Genomic DNA, 15,231 nt, shown 5'->3' on the forward strand with positions numbered 1-15,231 from the left:
GGCCAACTGACTGGAAGAGAGCTGTGTTTGTCCCCGTTCCGAAGAAAGGGGGCCCAAGAGAACGCTCAAACTATAGAACCATATCACGGAGGCTGTGTGCCAGGGAAATTTTGCTTGAGATCATCCAACAATGGTTGCAGCAGTATATTGACAGGAAGCTACCAGAGGTTCAGGTCAGATTCAGAAGAGGACGTGGAACAAAGGACATCATTGCAGATGTCAGATGGGCCATGGCTCAAAACAGAGAATACCAGAAAGAGGTTACTTGTGTTTTATCAACTATGCCAGGCCATCCGACTCTGTGGATCTTAACAAACTATAGATAACCTTGAGGAGAAGACTAGGAATACCAGAACACTCGATTGTGCTGGTCTTAGTCTGGGTGGACTAGAGAAACAAAAACATGGACACACATATGTGTATAAGAAAGAGATTTATACACATGAGCAATTGAACATGGAGAAAACATTCCAGCCCAGTCCAGATCAAGTCCATAAGTCTGATATTAGCATATATGTCCCATGAGAATCTATAAAGTCCTCTTCAGACTCACGAAACACATGCAGTGATGCCGAATGTAGAAGAGCACAGGCCAGTGGGGAGACAGTCTTTGGATCCAGTGGCATTGGAAACATCTCAGCACTGGCAGGGGTCTCTGCATCAGGGTGGGTCCATGTGTCTTGTCAGCTGCTATGTCTCCCAGGGTGTGAGCTGAGTCTCCCACCTCCACGAAGGAAATACCAGATTTCCCAAAATTCTCAGGAGAAGGCCAGGCCCACACAGAAGCCTCATTCACTATGATCCGATTGACAGACTAGACTCCACCCCTTCACTCATTATCCTCTCAAATTGACAATTATATAACTCCCACAGTGTTCATGCAGAACTTGTACATGGATCAAAAAATACCGTATGGTTTAAACTCAGGGAAGGTGTGTGACAGGGTGTGTCCTCTCACCAAACATTTTCCATCTGTACGCTGAGCAAATAATCAGAGCACCTGGCTTAGATGAAGAAAAATACTGCGTCAGGATTGGAGGAAGGCTTTGGAACAACTTGTGAGATGCAGATGACATGACCTTGCTGGCTGAGAAAGCAAGGAGGACACGAAGGCCTTGCTGATGAAAATCAAATCCATACCTTCCATATGGATTACAACTCGATATAAAGAAACCACAATCCCCATGAATGGACTAATTGGTAACATGATGATCAACGCAGGAAAGGTTGAAGTTGTCAAGGATTTTATTTTTCTTGCATCTAAAATGCACACGGAAGCAGCAGTCCAACAGATCAAAAGTCGACGGGTTGCAGTAGGTCAGTCTGTTGCAGGAGACCTCTTTACAGTGTTGAAGAGCAAGGCTGTTACTTTGAGGACTAAGGTGTGCCCGACCCAAGCCATGATGTTTTCAGTTGCCTCATATGCATATGAAAGTTGGACATTGAATAAAGACCAAAGAAGAATTGATGCATTTGAATGGTGATGCTAGAGAAGAAGATTGAAAATACCATGGACTGCTAAAAGGACAAACCAATCTGCTTTGGAGGAAATAAGGCCAGAGTCCTCCTTAGAGGCAAGGATGGCAAGGCTTTGACTTACATACTTTGGACTTATTGTCAGGAGAGACCAGTCCCTGGAGAAGGGCATCATGTTAGTTTACAGTAAAGAGCCAGCGAAGGAAAGGAGGGCCCTGAACGAGATGGATGGACGCTGTGGGCTCAGGCCCAGGAACCCTTGTGAAGAGGGCCACTGTGGGTCAGAAAGGACCGGATGGTCCCTAACAATGACAGCTCCCAGAACTGCGCAGACCCTCAGAAAGCTCTCGGTGCATTTTTACGCATGCACGCCAGCTCTTTAACAATTACAGCCCTAATTCCAGACTTTGCATCCTCAGTCGTGGAAGAAGTCTATTTCCCCAGCTGTGACCTCTTACGGCCTTGGTGCCCTTAGTTAGCTTGTGGCCAGTCATAACCACCTTTTACCTCATGTCTAAAGGGCCTTCACAAAGTTCACCGAAAACTGAAATGAAAGAATACTGGAAGTTTCTAGGAACTTTTTGAAGACCCTGGCCCCCGCCCCGGCCCAAATGCTATGGACCATTTATACCTTCAGATTAGTTCAAAATTCTGTGTTGTCTGTATGTTCTATTTGCATATAGACGTGAGTATGTCTCTGCATTAACTGAGTAACTGGGACAGAGTGAATGCAGTAAGTTTCAAACTGGCACTTAGACTTGTTGTTGAAAGTAATTTTTGATTGCCCAGGTTATTTGTTGTTGTTCTATTTCTTAATATGAACTCAGGTTTAGGGAAGCTTGCCTTTCTCTTGGAAAACAGCAACAAAGCTTTATTCCATTTGCTAAACTGATCTCATTTGAAGAGCGAGACGGTTGTTATCAATGATGCAGGTCTCAGTTTGGTTGCGACTAAGAGGAGGCAATGGTATTTTTGACAAAATTCCAACCTGCTGGTAGCGCTTGCAAAAAGGAAGGCCTTGCACATTGCTGAACGGTAAACTCTTAAGAAAGTGTGAAGTGTCCTACGGACCCCTAAGGGAATGAGAATTTTTAACTTCCAAGTTCTCCTACAGTTGTGTATGGAGCACTGGACTAGATTCATCTTTATTTACTTACTGTTGACTCGGTTTCCAGAATAGTGCTTGGCACATGGAAGGCAGTCAGTGAGTACTGGTTAAATGAATGAGTGAATGATTATTGTGGTAGCTTGGTGTTTTGATTTAGTCCGTTGTTTGTTTGTTCAGGCTCACTTCTGAGAGCTACTTGCTAGCTTGTAGTCCTAGCAATACTATCATGCTTCTAATAGACATGCTTCTTCATTCAAATATCCATCCCTGTATTAGCTACATTAGCATCTCTAGTTCTGTTTTTCTTGGAAATCCACTGTTGAATTTTGAAATACCATTGCTGCTGCTGTTGCATGCCACCTGGTGAGCACAGCAGAGGAGCTAATGCCCTACTGGCCTCGCAGGCTGCCCGTCCATGTGAGCGCAGACTGCCCAGTCTTTCTCACCTGGAGCTCCCGCCGCACTGCAAGGGTTCGCTGATGGAAAAGAACGGTCGTGAGGTGGGGATTGTGGTTTGTTTTGTCTGTCTTCACTAATCCCCGGGGCCGGGACTTGCGTGTTTTACAGCTTTTGGATCTCTTCATCCAGTGGGATTGGTCAACCTACCTTGCTGACTATGGTCAACCCAACTGCAAGTACCTCCGAGTCAACCCAGTGACGGCTCTGACCCTGCTTGAGAAGTGAGTATTCAACCCAGTGGTCTTGCCCGAGAGGAGGAGGAGTGGGTGTAGAGAATTGGGACTATCCTTTTGCCAATACCTTGGGAAGGCAAGAGAATCACCTTTCTTGAAGTTGTCCTTCAATGCTGTCAACAATCGGTTTGGATGAGACCAGCCCGTCTTCCTCTAACAGCCACTTAATTCCCGAGGCCCCACGAGGCAGGCCAAGAGTAGGTCAGAATTAAACTCCTTGCAGCCTAGTGGGGCCATCATGTCTCTAGGGATGACAGAATAAGAAGGAAAGGTGCCCTAGTCTGAAACTCAGGCCACCTGGTGAACAGAAGGAGTCCCTTGGACTATGAGGAGGAACAGCCACCCACAGACCAGGTGACTACACTGATCCCTAGCAGGCAGGACTGAAGCCTTCTCCCGCATGCCCTCTCCCTCCAGGTTTAGTTTTGTGATGTTGACTAGCCCACAGAAGGTCTGCTGGGAGACAATGTCTCATTCTTACCTGTCGAGACAGTCACTAGACAGAAAATTGTCTCTCTGAGGGAGAAGTGCTGCCACAGAGATTGGGTTAGCCAGTTCTAGAGCATTTTACAGCTAACCAGCATGTCAACCACATGCAGGTATCCACCCTACATTGCAACCTGGCTCTGGCATAGTTGAAAACCTGCAAGCCAGACACCAAGATCTGTCGGTGAAAGGGTCTTATTTTCTTGCAGAAGGTAATTTGCAGTTGCATAGGAGATATATCTTGGAAGGGCTTCAAAAATGTTTTCAGGACCTCGCCAGGGTTGTCTTGAGTGCATCCGGGAAGTGCAGCCAGTCGGCATCCATGGCCAAGCAGGTCTCACATACTGGCAGGGCAAGACACCTGTGCAGAAGGCCAGCGTGGCCCTTTTTAAGTAGGAGAAGATGCTCAAGTGTATGCTTCTTGCTGCGTAACGTGAGTGGAGGGAAGGAAGGAGACAAGGAGCAGGCAAGAGCCGGATGCAGTGTATTCAAGAGGCGAAGAGCCCAGACTGCAACGGTTTCCAGAGCAAGAAAGAAACTGATGTTTCCTTGTTAACTTTGTTTCTCATGGTTCTCTCTCCCCATGACCTTCCCCCTTGGGCATCTAGAGAGTAAGCATATTATTTACTTGGGCCTTTTCCATCACTTTGAGGCACGTCCTTCTTGTTTCCTCATCGACACAATGACTACATTAAAATCCCTACCCTGAGAGTTGCCCTTTCCCTGACATATTAACCTACTGAACCAACCGGCTGCCCACTGGCTGGCTGGTTCCACGATCCTTGCTCCTTAGAGGGACCCTTGGCTTATCAGTTCCTTTGGGGCAGAGAGTGGTGGCAGATATTTTCCCATCCCATCAGTAGCAGGTAAAGGACTGTTTCCACTTAGCTTCCTGACACAGCCCACTCTCTTGCTAGAGAAGAGCCTGCAACTCAGCTCTGGCAGAAGGAAACTCTTTGGCAGACTCCCCTAGCCCCTGGGGTGAGGCCCTGGCCTTTAGGGTCCAGAACCTACCTCGGCTGTGGGAGCTGCCTCTCTTTAGGAGCAGACCCTGAGCAAGGGCTAATTCAGAGTCCTCAGCGGCCATCTGTAACGGGGACATTCTGACCTTTGAGTTGGTGCTCAGCTGGCCTTATTCATTCTGTGTCTTTTCCGTCAGTGGCCTCACTCAGTAACCCTTTGCTCCTCCATTCCTGAGATCCTCTGCATCCAGGAAGTCGTGACTTGTCTACTTCCTAGACCTCAGCCACAGGCTTACATAACCTCTCCGGCATCCCACAGGTCTAGCCAGGAACTAAGCCATGAGCAATCAATAGGGTTTGCAAACTTCCTGTCAAATATCGTGGAGCCACAGCCACCCAGACCACTGTGATCCAGATCCCCCTCCTCAGAGGAATCAGCCCCTTCACTTGACTCATCCCAGCTTCTCCCGCAGCCAGCTGTGCTCCCAAGGCAGTCTCTCCCTTCTCAAGTGGCCCTTTTTAGTAGGCCCCAAGACCTACTTCCAACATTCAGGAAAGAGAAGAGGCCCTTGTATGACTACGAGGAGGCCATAGCCAAAGCCAGTCGGGATCCAGAGCTGAGGAATGGTAGGGGAGAGGGACAGACGGCTCTCCTGGTGTTGGGACATTGCCAGGATATAAACCAGCCTGCTATTCTCCACTTGAGTTTATCTTTATAGTGCCTAACCCCTAGCTAGGGGTTAATCAGAGATGAATGGCTACGAGGTCCTGAGCCTCAGGGACAACCCGCATCTTCTCTCCCTTGATTACAGGAGCCCTCCCATGGCAGCTGTGAGCCAGCCTTGCTGCCTGGTCCTGGCCTTCTTTGAAGAGTCGTAAAACTAATGATCAGTTGCTGTCAGCTAGTTGCTGTCAACCTGACCCCACAGGACAGGTTTTCCAGGCTGCGGCTGGGTCAAGCCACCAGGCTTTTGGTTAGCAGCCAAGAGTTTAAGTGCTGCCCTTACCCCCAACCCTTCATTTCCTTCTGTATTGTTGTTTATGTGTATACCATGCCCCACAGATGCCAGGAAGTTCTTCTCTGAGATAAATCATCTAAAATATGGTCAGTTCCACACACACTGTTGTGCAATTAATGTGTAAGGGACCAAGTACAGTGATCGATTCATGCATAAGGGACCAAGTACAGTGATCAATTTATGCACAAGGGACCAAGTACAGTGATCAATTAATGCGCAAGGGACCAAGTACAGTGATCATCACAGCCTGGAGAACCTGGTGCTGTCTTTCCAACGAACTCCTGTCACCTTGTCCTCCTTCGTCTGAGCACAGCACCCATCATAGGGGCGTTGATACCTCCTTATACTCAGTATTTTAAGTTTACTTGATGACTAATGCCAGGCTGAAGACCTTTGACCTTAGAGCAGAGGGAGAAATCCCAGTTTGTGGTGTGGTGTTACTGGTCACCAGCCCTCTTTGGCAAATGGGTGGCATGCTCTGTGGGAGCTCTGGCTGTTTGACCCACTGGCCTTTATCTGCCCCTCTTCAAAGGGCCAGTCCACAGGAAGCAATGAGTCAGGGGACAGAACGCCCTCAGAAGTCCATTGAGGACAGCTTGTGCCAGGCTTCTTTGGTCGCTTCTGCTATTCTGACTTTGGGCAGCCCCAAAGAGCAGTGAGGCCTCTTGAACTGGTAGAGAAGTCCTGACAGGCCCACCATGGGGAGAGAGAGGTCTAGGCACTATTCTGTCCGTGTGTGTGTGTGTGTGTTTATTTAAAGCAGTTTTATTGACATACAATTCACATTCCCTATAATTCAATGGTTTAAATATATTAAAAGTTCAGCAATCATCAGTTTTAGAACATCATCTTCGGGCTTGCACCCATTATAATTAGCTTCCCATTGCTCACCCCCCACCACCACACACACACACACACACACACACACACACACACACACACACACTTCTCGGTCTAAGAAACTGTTAATCCAGTTACTGTCTCTATAGATTTACTTATCCTGTATTTCATACAAGGAAAAATCATATGAAGAAACAATAATAACAACAAAATATAATACAGAAAAACCTCAATCCAATTGAAAGTAGATAATAACAGGAACTACAGCAAATTAAAAATGAGTCAAAATTGGACATCCCCCTACAGAAGGATTGTATGGAAAGGACAGTTCAACCAGGATGCAGTCTAGCACCAACAGAACACCCAGCATGCTCTAGTTCCTGAAACTTCCTTTCTCCAGGCCCCCCCACCACCCGCTACCATTACCCAGTTCCACCTTACACATCTGGCTAGACTGGAGTACACATTGGCACAGACAAAAGCTCTCAGCACAAGGAATTCAGGACAGCTAAAGCCCTCAGGAGCAGTAGTGGGAGTAGCGATATGAGAGGAGGGGGAAGGGGAGAAGGGGGAGAAAAGGGGAACCAATCACAAGGTTGGATATATCATCCCTCCAGGGGAATGAATAACAGAAATGTGGGTGAAGGGAGACACTGGACAGTGTAAGATACGAAATAACAAAAATATATAATTGATAAGGATTCATGTGAGGTGGTAAGAGGAGCTGATACCAAGGGCTCAAATAGAAAGAAAATGTTTTGAAAATGTTGATGGCAACATGTGTACAAATGTGCTTAATACAATTGATTGATGGATCGTTAGAAGAGTTGTAAGATCCCCCAATAAAATGAAAAAAATAGTTTGAAAATTCAAATAAATAAATAAAAGTGAGTCCAAATGGAAAACAAATGATAATATGCTAACTTTTAACCTAACTACATCTATCGTGATCTACTTTCCAATGCACTTTGTCTGAGGATCAGACTTATTCCCCTCTCTGGTCAAGTGGTCAGAGGGGATTCACCAGAGATTTAATCTACACGGGGGACTCAGCAATTGGATTTTTGGCTTTCACCATCATTCGTAGCCTTCTGCAAACCAGGTGCTCAGAAGTTAAGTTTTAATACAATTCCCTCCTCTGATCTTGGATTTTATTTACAACTCTTTTTTTTTCCTCATTGAATGCCAGAATTTATTTATGTTTTTTAAATCATTTTATTGGGAGCTCATACAACTCTTATCATAATCCATCCATCCATCCATGGTGTCAAGCACATTTATTTACAGTTCTTACATCATACGGGCTGGAGTGGACTCCTCTGTGTGGACTTAGCTTACACCTTATTTAGATGGCTGGGTTTTGTTTTTTTAAATAAGCCTTTATGATCCAAACACTATTCTTTTTGATAGCTAGGGACTATCTGAGTTCTTCACCACACTTTGCTATAGCACACATATCTTCATGAGATCGCTTCATGAGAGCAAATATTGACCAGGACCAGATCATAAGGACTAATTGTTCTTCATGCTCATATATGTCTATACTGCTCCACTTCTGCTTTAGTGGTGGTATTATCAGTTTATTGAGAAACAATGTAAGTAACCTCCATGAGACATTTGGTAGTTTAACCTCTCCAATGGTATAGAATTTAAAGTACTATTGAGAAAAGGAAAATATTCATATATAGGAATGCTTATTAAACTACAATACATGAGATGTTCACTTATACAGGTTAAAAACTTAAGTAACTGAACACAGTTTAAGAAAGGAATGGGGGTTAGACACAGGCAAGCATTTTAATACAACATAATCACAAAGGCAAAACTATGTCTGCAGGACAGAGTCGCAAAAAGCAAACGAAGTGTAAAAATAGCAGATACACACTAGGCTTAAGTTGCCAATTAATCGGCAACCTCAAAAGGAAGAAAGCTGAACCCCAAATCCACTGACTTCCAAATCCATGCTCTTGGGATTCCAGACCTTGGCTTCTGCTTGCACTAGGATGTTTCAACGTTCAGTTCCTTTGATCTGCAACAGGCGTGTGTAAGGCAAAGTCTGGTTCTCATAGTGGGGTTTCCAAATCAAATAATTCTGATGTGGTCTGTGAAGAATGTAGACCTTGAAAAGACAAGTTCTAAAATCCAGGTAGTCTAGGCATTGTTCTAAATTTTCTGACAGTAGAACTAGCAGTTGGCTGGGAAGTGTGGTGTGCAGAGGTGAGGATTGGTGAACTGCCACCAATAGATGGCAGGGATTGTGAGCTCTCTGCATGAAACAGCAAGTTCCTGGAAACTAGAGGTTCCAACACAATGACTTAGGGTCTGATGTTTCTATGACAATCTCAAGGAGGCCTAGTTGTGTGATAAATTCCATGTTGTACTGCTAACTGCAAGGTGTTAGTGGTTCAAACCCACCAGCCATGTTGCAGGGGAAAGATGAGGCTGTCTGCTCATGTAGTCTCTGACACTGTCTAATGGGGTCTTTATGAGTTGGAAGTGACTCCATGTCAGTGAATTTGGTTTGATAGTCATCTCAGTCACTCCTTGACTTTGGTTAGAGCAGTTAGGGCCTTTCATCTGGTAATACTATTGGCCAGACTCCCGTGGCTTATGCAGTAGAAAGATGACATTTATGGAGCTTGACTCATCAGGAGCCCTGGTGGTCTAGTGGGTTACCAGTTGGGTTGGTAACCACAAGGACAGCAGTTCAAACCCACCAACCATTCCATGGGAGAAAATGAGACTTTGGGCTCCCATAAACAGCCTGGGAAACCCACAGGGCACTTCTTCCCTGTCCCGTAGAGTCATGAGGAGTCAGAATCACCTCAATGGTAGTGAGTAAGCCTGACTCCGTAATAAAACGTTCTCCAAAGCCCACAGGTCTGGAGGTCGAGATGACCATGGAGGACTCTGGGGCTCTTTGCTTCACACCCTGGTTTATCCTGGAGGAGACTGGTCCAGCCCTTTTGACTTCCGCTTTCCTGGGCACTGTGCCTCTTAGCCCCTCGCTCCTTATTTGTAGGCCCTGCCCTGAGGCACAAGCCCTGGTAGTCTAACAGATGACCGACCTCAAGGCCAGCAGCTCCTAGACACGGGTGCTCCACAGGAGCAAGGTGACTCCTCCTTCCTTAAAGATTCACAGCCTGGGAACCCCAAAGGGGCAGTTCTACCCTGTCCTGATAGAGTCACGATGAGTCAGACTTGACTCAGGGTAGTGAGTTTGAGTTTTTCACCCCGAGACAAAGAGGAGAACTCACCGAAGCCCTTAGCTTTGTCAGGGCCGGGGTAGAAAAACAAGCTCAGGGCACGTTTAGAAATACCCAGTAAGTTTGGGTTATTCATCTACTCTTAGAATTGCTAATTGAGAGTTTTTGTTTTGTGTGTAACTTATCCTTTCAAATGCCAGGCCCTGGGATACGGTGGCAGGATTTCCTAGATGAGTAAGCTCTTGAGGTCATCAATGGGACCCTGGTGGCACCGTGGGTTAGCACGTAAACTGAGAACGGCAAGTCGGCAGCTCAAAGCTACCTGTCCCAGTGTGTTTCCTTAAAGATGATGGCCTTGGACGCCATCTGGGGCCATTCTACTCGACACTAGAGGATCACTGTGGGCTGGAATTGACTCAGTGGCAATAGGGGTAGATATTTCCTAAGAGTGTGTAGATTAGCAAGTTTATAGCATGTCATTGATTCTCGTAACAGATGTATAGCTGGAAAGAGAAAAGAATAAATTGGATGGGGAGCATAAGCAAATAAGGGGACTGATCCCTACTATTCCCCAAAGGTGACTGAGAGGAAGGCTGGGTGCGCTAGCAGAATAGCTTCCTGTTACTCTCCCGCTCTGAGCAGCGTGTAAGATGCAGTATCGTACCCCTACCTCCTTCAAGGTCTCCTTCCACCATTATCCCCTTACATTCTTTGCCCTCTTTCCTTCCTTCTCTGTCTAGGATGAAGGACACTAGCCGCAAGAACAACATGTTTGCACAGTTTCGGAAAAATGAACGAGACAAGCAGAAACTGATTGACACTGTGGCCAAGCAGCTCCGGGGACTCATCAGCAGTCACCACTCATAAAGGCTGGTCTCAGGGCCACAGGGGCTGCTTGCTGCAGCCTCAGAGTCTGGGACCCAGCTGGCTAGCTCTATCTTCTTCAAAGAGAGCATATGTATTTTTTTAGTAACCCTTGTACAGTGTTCATATATTCTCTCCCTATAGTAAAGAGGCACAAGAATAAGCCAGTGCATGCGATGTTGCTAGGCTGGGACCACAGTGGAGGGGATGGAATCAGCAATGGCAGTGGCATTAGCCACCCTTCTTCATGGCTCCAGAGTTTTGGGCTGGAGTTCAGGAACTACGTGGCATGACGCCTTCACAGTGGGAGATCAGATGCGTAGGCCGAAGGCTAATAGAGGATATTCTGTTTGCTCTGGAGGGCCTCCCTCGCCGTGGAGGTGATGCTGATCCTGTCTGAAGCAAGTTGACGAAGTCCTGCAAACAATACCATCTGATGCATTCACGAGCAGCTTCCCCGGACGTCCTGGAGGCGCTTCTCCTCAGACTGCTGACTCCCCTTGGTTGGGGGGCAAACATGGCATGTGGCACGATGACGCCTTCACTCCAGTCCCCAGAGGACAGGGATTTCTCCAGGGCAGGAGCGAGGAGGAGGCAGTGGCGATGGCTCGTGCTCCGTGCTGCTCTTATCTAGGGTGGTGACCCGCCACCCGGAAAGCTTTTTGCTGCATCTTGACATCTAGTGGTTTTCAAGTCGGCACCCCAGTCCCTTCCCTGGTCATCTCATTTCCTTCTTGTAGGCCCAGGCTACTTGGTTCAGGACGTAGGTCAGCAGACACTTCCTGTGGGACGTCACGAAGAGTCCCGTAGTTGACCTCCTCTAGGAGCGTCATGGAGAGAGTTCCGAGCCCAGCAACTTGCAAATGCTCTCGCTCCGCCCTTAGGGCTAAAGGCTGTTGGGATTTTTCCTTCATATTTTGAAATCCGCTTCCTGGCCACTTTAAGGAAATGTTACCAGCTCGCCATGGTGAGAGCAGCCACTGCTGGACTGAACACCGCGAGGACTGGAGCCAGTGGAGCTGTGAGGGAGGCGTTTGCTGCCTCCGACCCAGCTGCCCCTCACTCAGTCAAACCCCGGATGTGGCGCTCTTCTTGCTCAATCCCAAGTTGCCTGTCTTCTTTTGAGATCCCCAGAGCCATCTTTTGGCCTCACCTGAGAAAGATCGTCTGTCACTGTTACCCCCCTGACTCTAGAGTTTGCTTGGGAAGGCTGGTGGAGCCCAGCATCGAGGCTTTTGAGACAGAAGGCAGGAGCTTTGTTAGGACGTCTCTGGAAGACACTTCAGGAAGAGGGCTGCTGGCAAGAATACAATTGTGCATCTCACCATCTCACCGAGCCATGACAAAGACACCTCGCTGGCGGCATTTCCAGTTTGGATCAGCGGGAAGAGAGACTCAGCGAACGGAATTCCTCATAACTGATAATTCCTCATCAGCTACTAAGTTGCTTCTGGGGAAGTCAGTGCTTCCTCCCTCACCGTCCCCATTTCTCTGCCCCCATCAGATCCGATCACAACTTGAAAACCGCGAGGCAGGGAATCAGCATGTGGACTTGAGAGCCCCGGAGAGGGTATGGAGCTCTGTGGAAGTCTGACAAAGCTCAAGATGCAGACCAGCGTGTTGCTCTTAGAACGAAAGGCCTTTGGCTGAGTGCTGCTCCCCAGACTCTACCCACCAAGGACAGGCAGGGCTTGTGGGAGTGAGACCAGGATGCCTTCTTCTCCCTCGCTCTGGAGTTTGTTGAAAACAGCAAGAAATGACTGGACCAACCTGCAGTCCTGCTGCATAGGAAGGACCCAGAACACCCTCTTTCACTAGCCCGTGTGTGGAGGCATGATCCGTTCAGCTCTGAGTGCTGCGACATTGAAGTGAGCAAGGATCTTAAGCAGGCTCCAGTTTTAATCTTCGTCAGAGAGCCATCGTTGCTGATGCTGTCTCAGAACTCGACCGTGGAAGGCCTGTGGTGCGGAGGCGGCAGTGAATAGGACCGAGAAAGGAGGACCCCCGCGCCTTACACGTAAAGTCCCTCGGCAGGCAAGCTGATTCAAGTTCTAGGCTTATATGGATGGGCTCTTTGGTGGTTCTCCCCTTGCCTCTCAGTCTGCCATCACCCTTCCCTCACACAAAACAACCCACTGCCCAGCTTTATGTATCGCTACTGTTGATGGTCGGGAAAAAGTAACATTGGGGACCAGCGACATCAAAGTTATTTAAGTGGGTAAATTGGTTTTTCGTTTGTTTTGCTTGTTCAGTCTTTTGTGTATAGGCCTATATAGCTGGGCCAGCCTTGAGAAGACTAGTGCTAAACATGTGTGCCCACGCCCCACAGATTGCTAAGATTTACCCTCACATGCTTAGAGATAGAGAAACAACGACTTGGCAGTGTTGATAAGAAGGCACGAACGTGGGTGCCCATGGCCCACCTGCTGTCCAGTCAGCCTGCATCCTGGGCCCAGTTCTTGGGGAAACCAGGTCCTGAAGGCACAGTCGGTTTGGGAACCCCCCTGGCTTTCCGTGGCCAGAGAGGCATCCTCACAGTTTTACTATTCATGGGAAAACCTCAGCAGACGATAGAGAAGTGAACCTGCTGGAGTAGGGAAGAACAGGACCTTGACATTGGACCCAGCAGATGGAATGCCCGGCTCCCGGAAAGCACTCAGCAGTACCTCTCTGTGTCCCAGGCCTGCCAGTCTTCCAGGACTCAAGATCAGCCTCGCTCCCCTGTACACTCAACAAGGGCTTTCTCAGCAAGCCCCACACCCGGGGCCCTCAGCCCCCGAGACTGGCGTTGGCCCTGATCTTCCTCATTAGGCCTCTGAACACACTGTCCGGGGCCTGCTGCAGAAATTCCCCTACCTTCGCCCAGGACCCTTCCTGGTGGCTTCAGTTGCCTTTTTTTTTTCCCCCTAGCCTGAGTTTACAATGATATTTCACTAATGTGCTGGGAAATTACCTTTTTATTTTGCATACATAGTTGTATGTTTATGGGGGAAATTTAGAAAAGCCCGTTTGTAACTCTAAGGTAGACTCTTTTCTTTAAAATTCAGTAGAAAAGCTGCCGAGGCAGATGGTCGGTGGGAAGCCAGGGCGGAAAGAGCATGTTTATCCCTCCTGTACATTCCCCTTGTGACTGCTATTAAACAAGATCACCAAGGACCTGTTTAAAAAGCCACGGCGTGGTCTCATCCTTTGTTTGGTCTCCCATCCCTTTGTGCACCGCGCGGCTGGGTGGCAGACACTGCACTCCAATCAAGTGGACTGAGAAGCTAGATCAGGCAAAAGCTTGGTGGGAAGGAGCAAGCCTGCCTGCCTGCCTGCCTGCCTGCCTGTCAGAAAAGGCAGGTTCGTTCCGTGGCTCTGGAAATATCCCTCCACTTGCCCCCACCCTGAAGCTGGCCATGTGTACGGTCACAGTGGTCTCATTACTGTCACCTGCCTATACTGTGCGGGCTTCTGGACTGAGCAACACGGGGCCCAGTGCATTGGGACACTGGTCCTGCCAGTCAAGGTGGAGTCCCAGATTACTGGGCATGAGGTAATTAATTACCAGGGGAGGGGAGAGGGTGAGGTGAACTGATTTTAGTCTGGGGAGGGGCGGGCATGGTTTTGTGGTGCAAGAAAGAGCGCCGTCAGGGCAGAGAGTGCAGACAGCAGGGTGTTCGACGTGAGGGAACGCAGTCCAAACTCTGTGAAGCTGTGAGTGAACGTTGGCATGAGCCTGCTGTGGGCAGGGAGGGTCGTGAAGCACCTGCTAGGCACAATGGGAACGATCGTGAGTAAGGTCAGAGATGCCCTGGAGCCACGGCCGGCCGGCCTGTCAGCCCTTCAGCTGGCACACAGGCTGCGGGGAATAGACTGGAAACTGGTTCTTTTTTCCAGTAACAAGTCTTGACTACTGAAACTGGGCTTTGATCCCTGCTCTGCAATTCACCAGCTGCATGACCCTGAACTGCACCTTAACCTCAGACCTCAAGCCTCATCAGGCGGAGGGGAATGAGAGGCCCAAGTTTCCAGGGTCGTTGGGAAGCCTAAGTGAAGGAACGATGGACGTGTCAACGTGGGGTAGCCGGATCGGACTTGTTTGAGCCATGGGCAGATTTCATTCGCCGTGACATGTGTGCTATTTAAGACCGCTCCCTCCCGCCCCTCGAATTCCACCACAGACTCCTAACTGAGCACACCGGGTGGCTTCCAGCTCAGAGTGGCCCTGCAGGGCACAGTAGAGCTGCCCTTTAGGGTTCCAAGACTTCCCCCTCCCTCAGGGTGACGGGCCGCCTGACTGCCAAGCTTGTAGTTAGCAGCCCAGCGCTGCACCACCAGGGCTGCCTGGCTCGGAGTAGAATCTGTCCCCCAATGCCACTCAAACCTTATAGTCTTTGACTTTGGTGCCAAAACGTGTCCCTCTGTCTAGAACTCAGGAATTCCAGGCCTGCAGATTATAAACCCTTGAAGTAGTGCATGTGTGTGTACACACGTGTAGATAGTCTTGCACCCACCTGTTCTGGGAGAGAAAAAAATGCTCATAGCTTTCATCAATGTCTAAAAAAGATGCATGACCAAAATACTGAATAAGGACCA

The 15,231-nt window shown here is 48.3% G+C and overlaps 1 protein-coding gene across 1 annotated transcript in view; it reads left to right on the plus strand.

Moving 5' to 3' along the window:
• The window catches only part of EXOC6B (exocyst complex component 6B), a 567,559-nt gene extending 553,736 nt beyond the window's left edge, over positions 1-13,823 (plus strand). The window contains exons 21-22 of the mRNA XM_075556958.1: positions 3,152-3,264; positions 10,530-13,823. Of these exons, the coding sequence (XP_075413073.1) occupies positions 3,152-3,264; positions 10,530-10,656 (240 nt within the window). The 3' untranslated portion in view covers positions 10,657-13,823. The remainder of the gene's footprint in view (positions 1-3,151; positions 3,265-10,529) is intronic.
• Positions 13,824-15,231: the final 1,408 nt, after the last annotated feature.

Source organism: Tenrec ecaudatus, chromosome 8 (assembly GCF_050624435.1).
Source record: "Tenrec ecaudatus isolate mTenEca1 chromosome 8, mTenEca1.hap1, whole genome shotgun sequence".
NCBI lineage: Eukaryota > Metazoa > Chordata > Mammalia > Afrosoricida > Tenrecidae > Tenrec > Tenrec ecaudatus.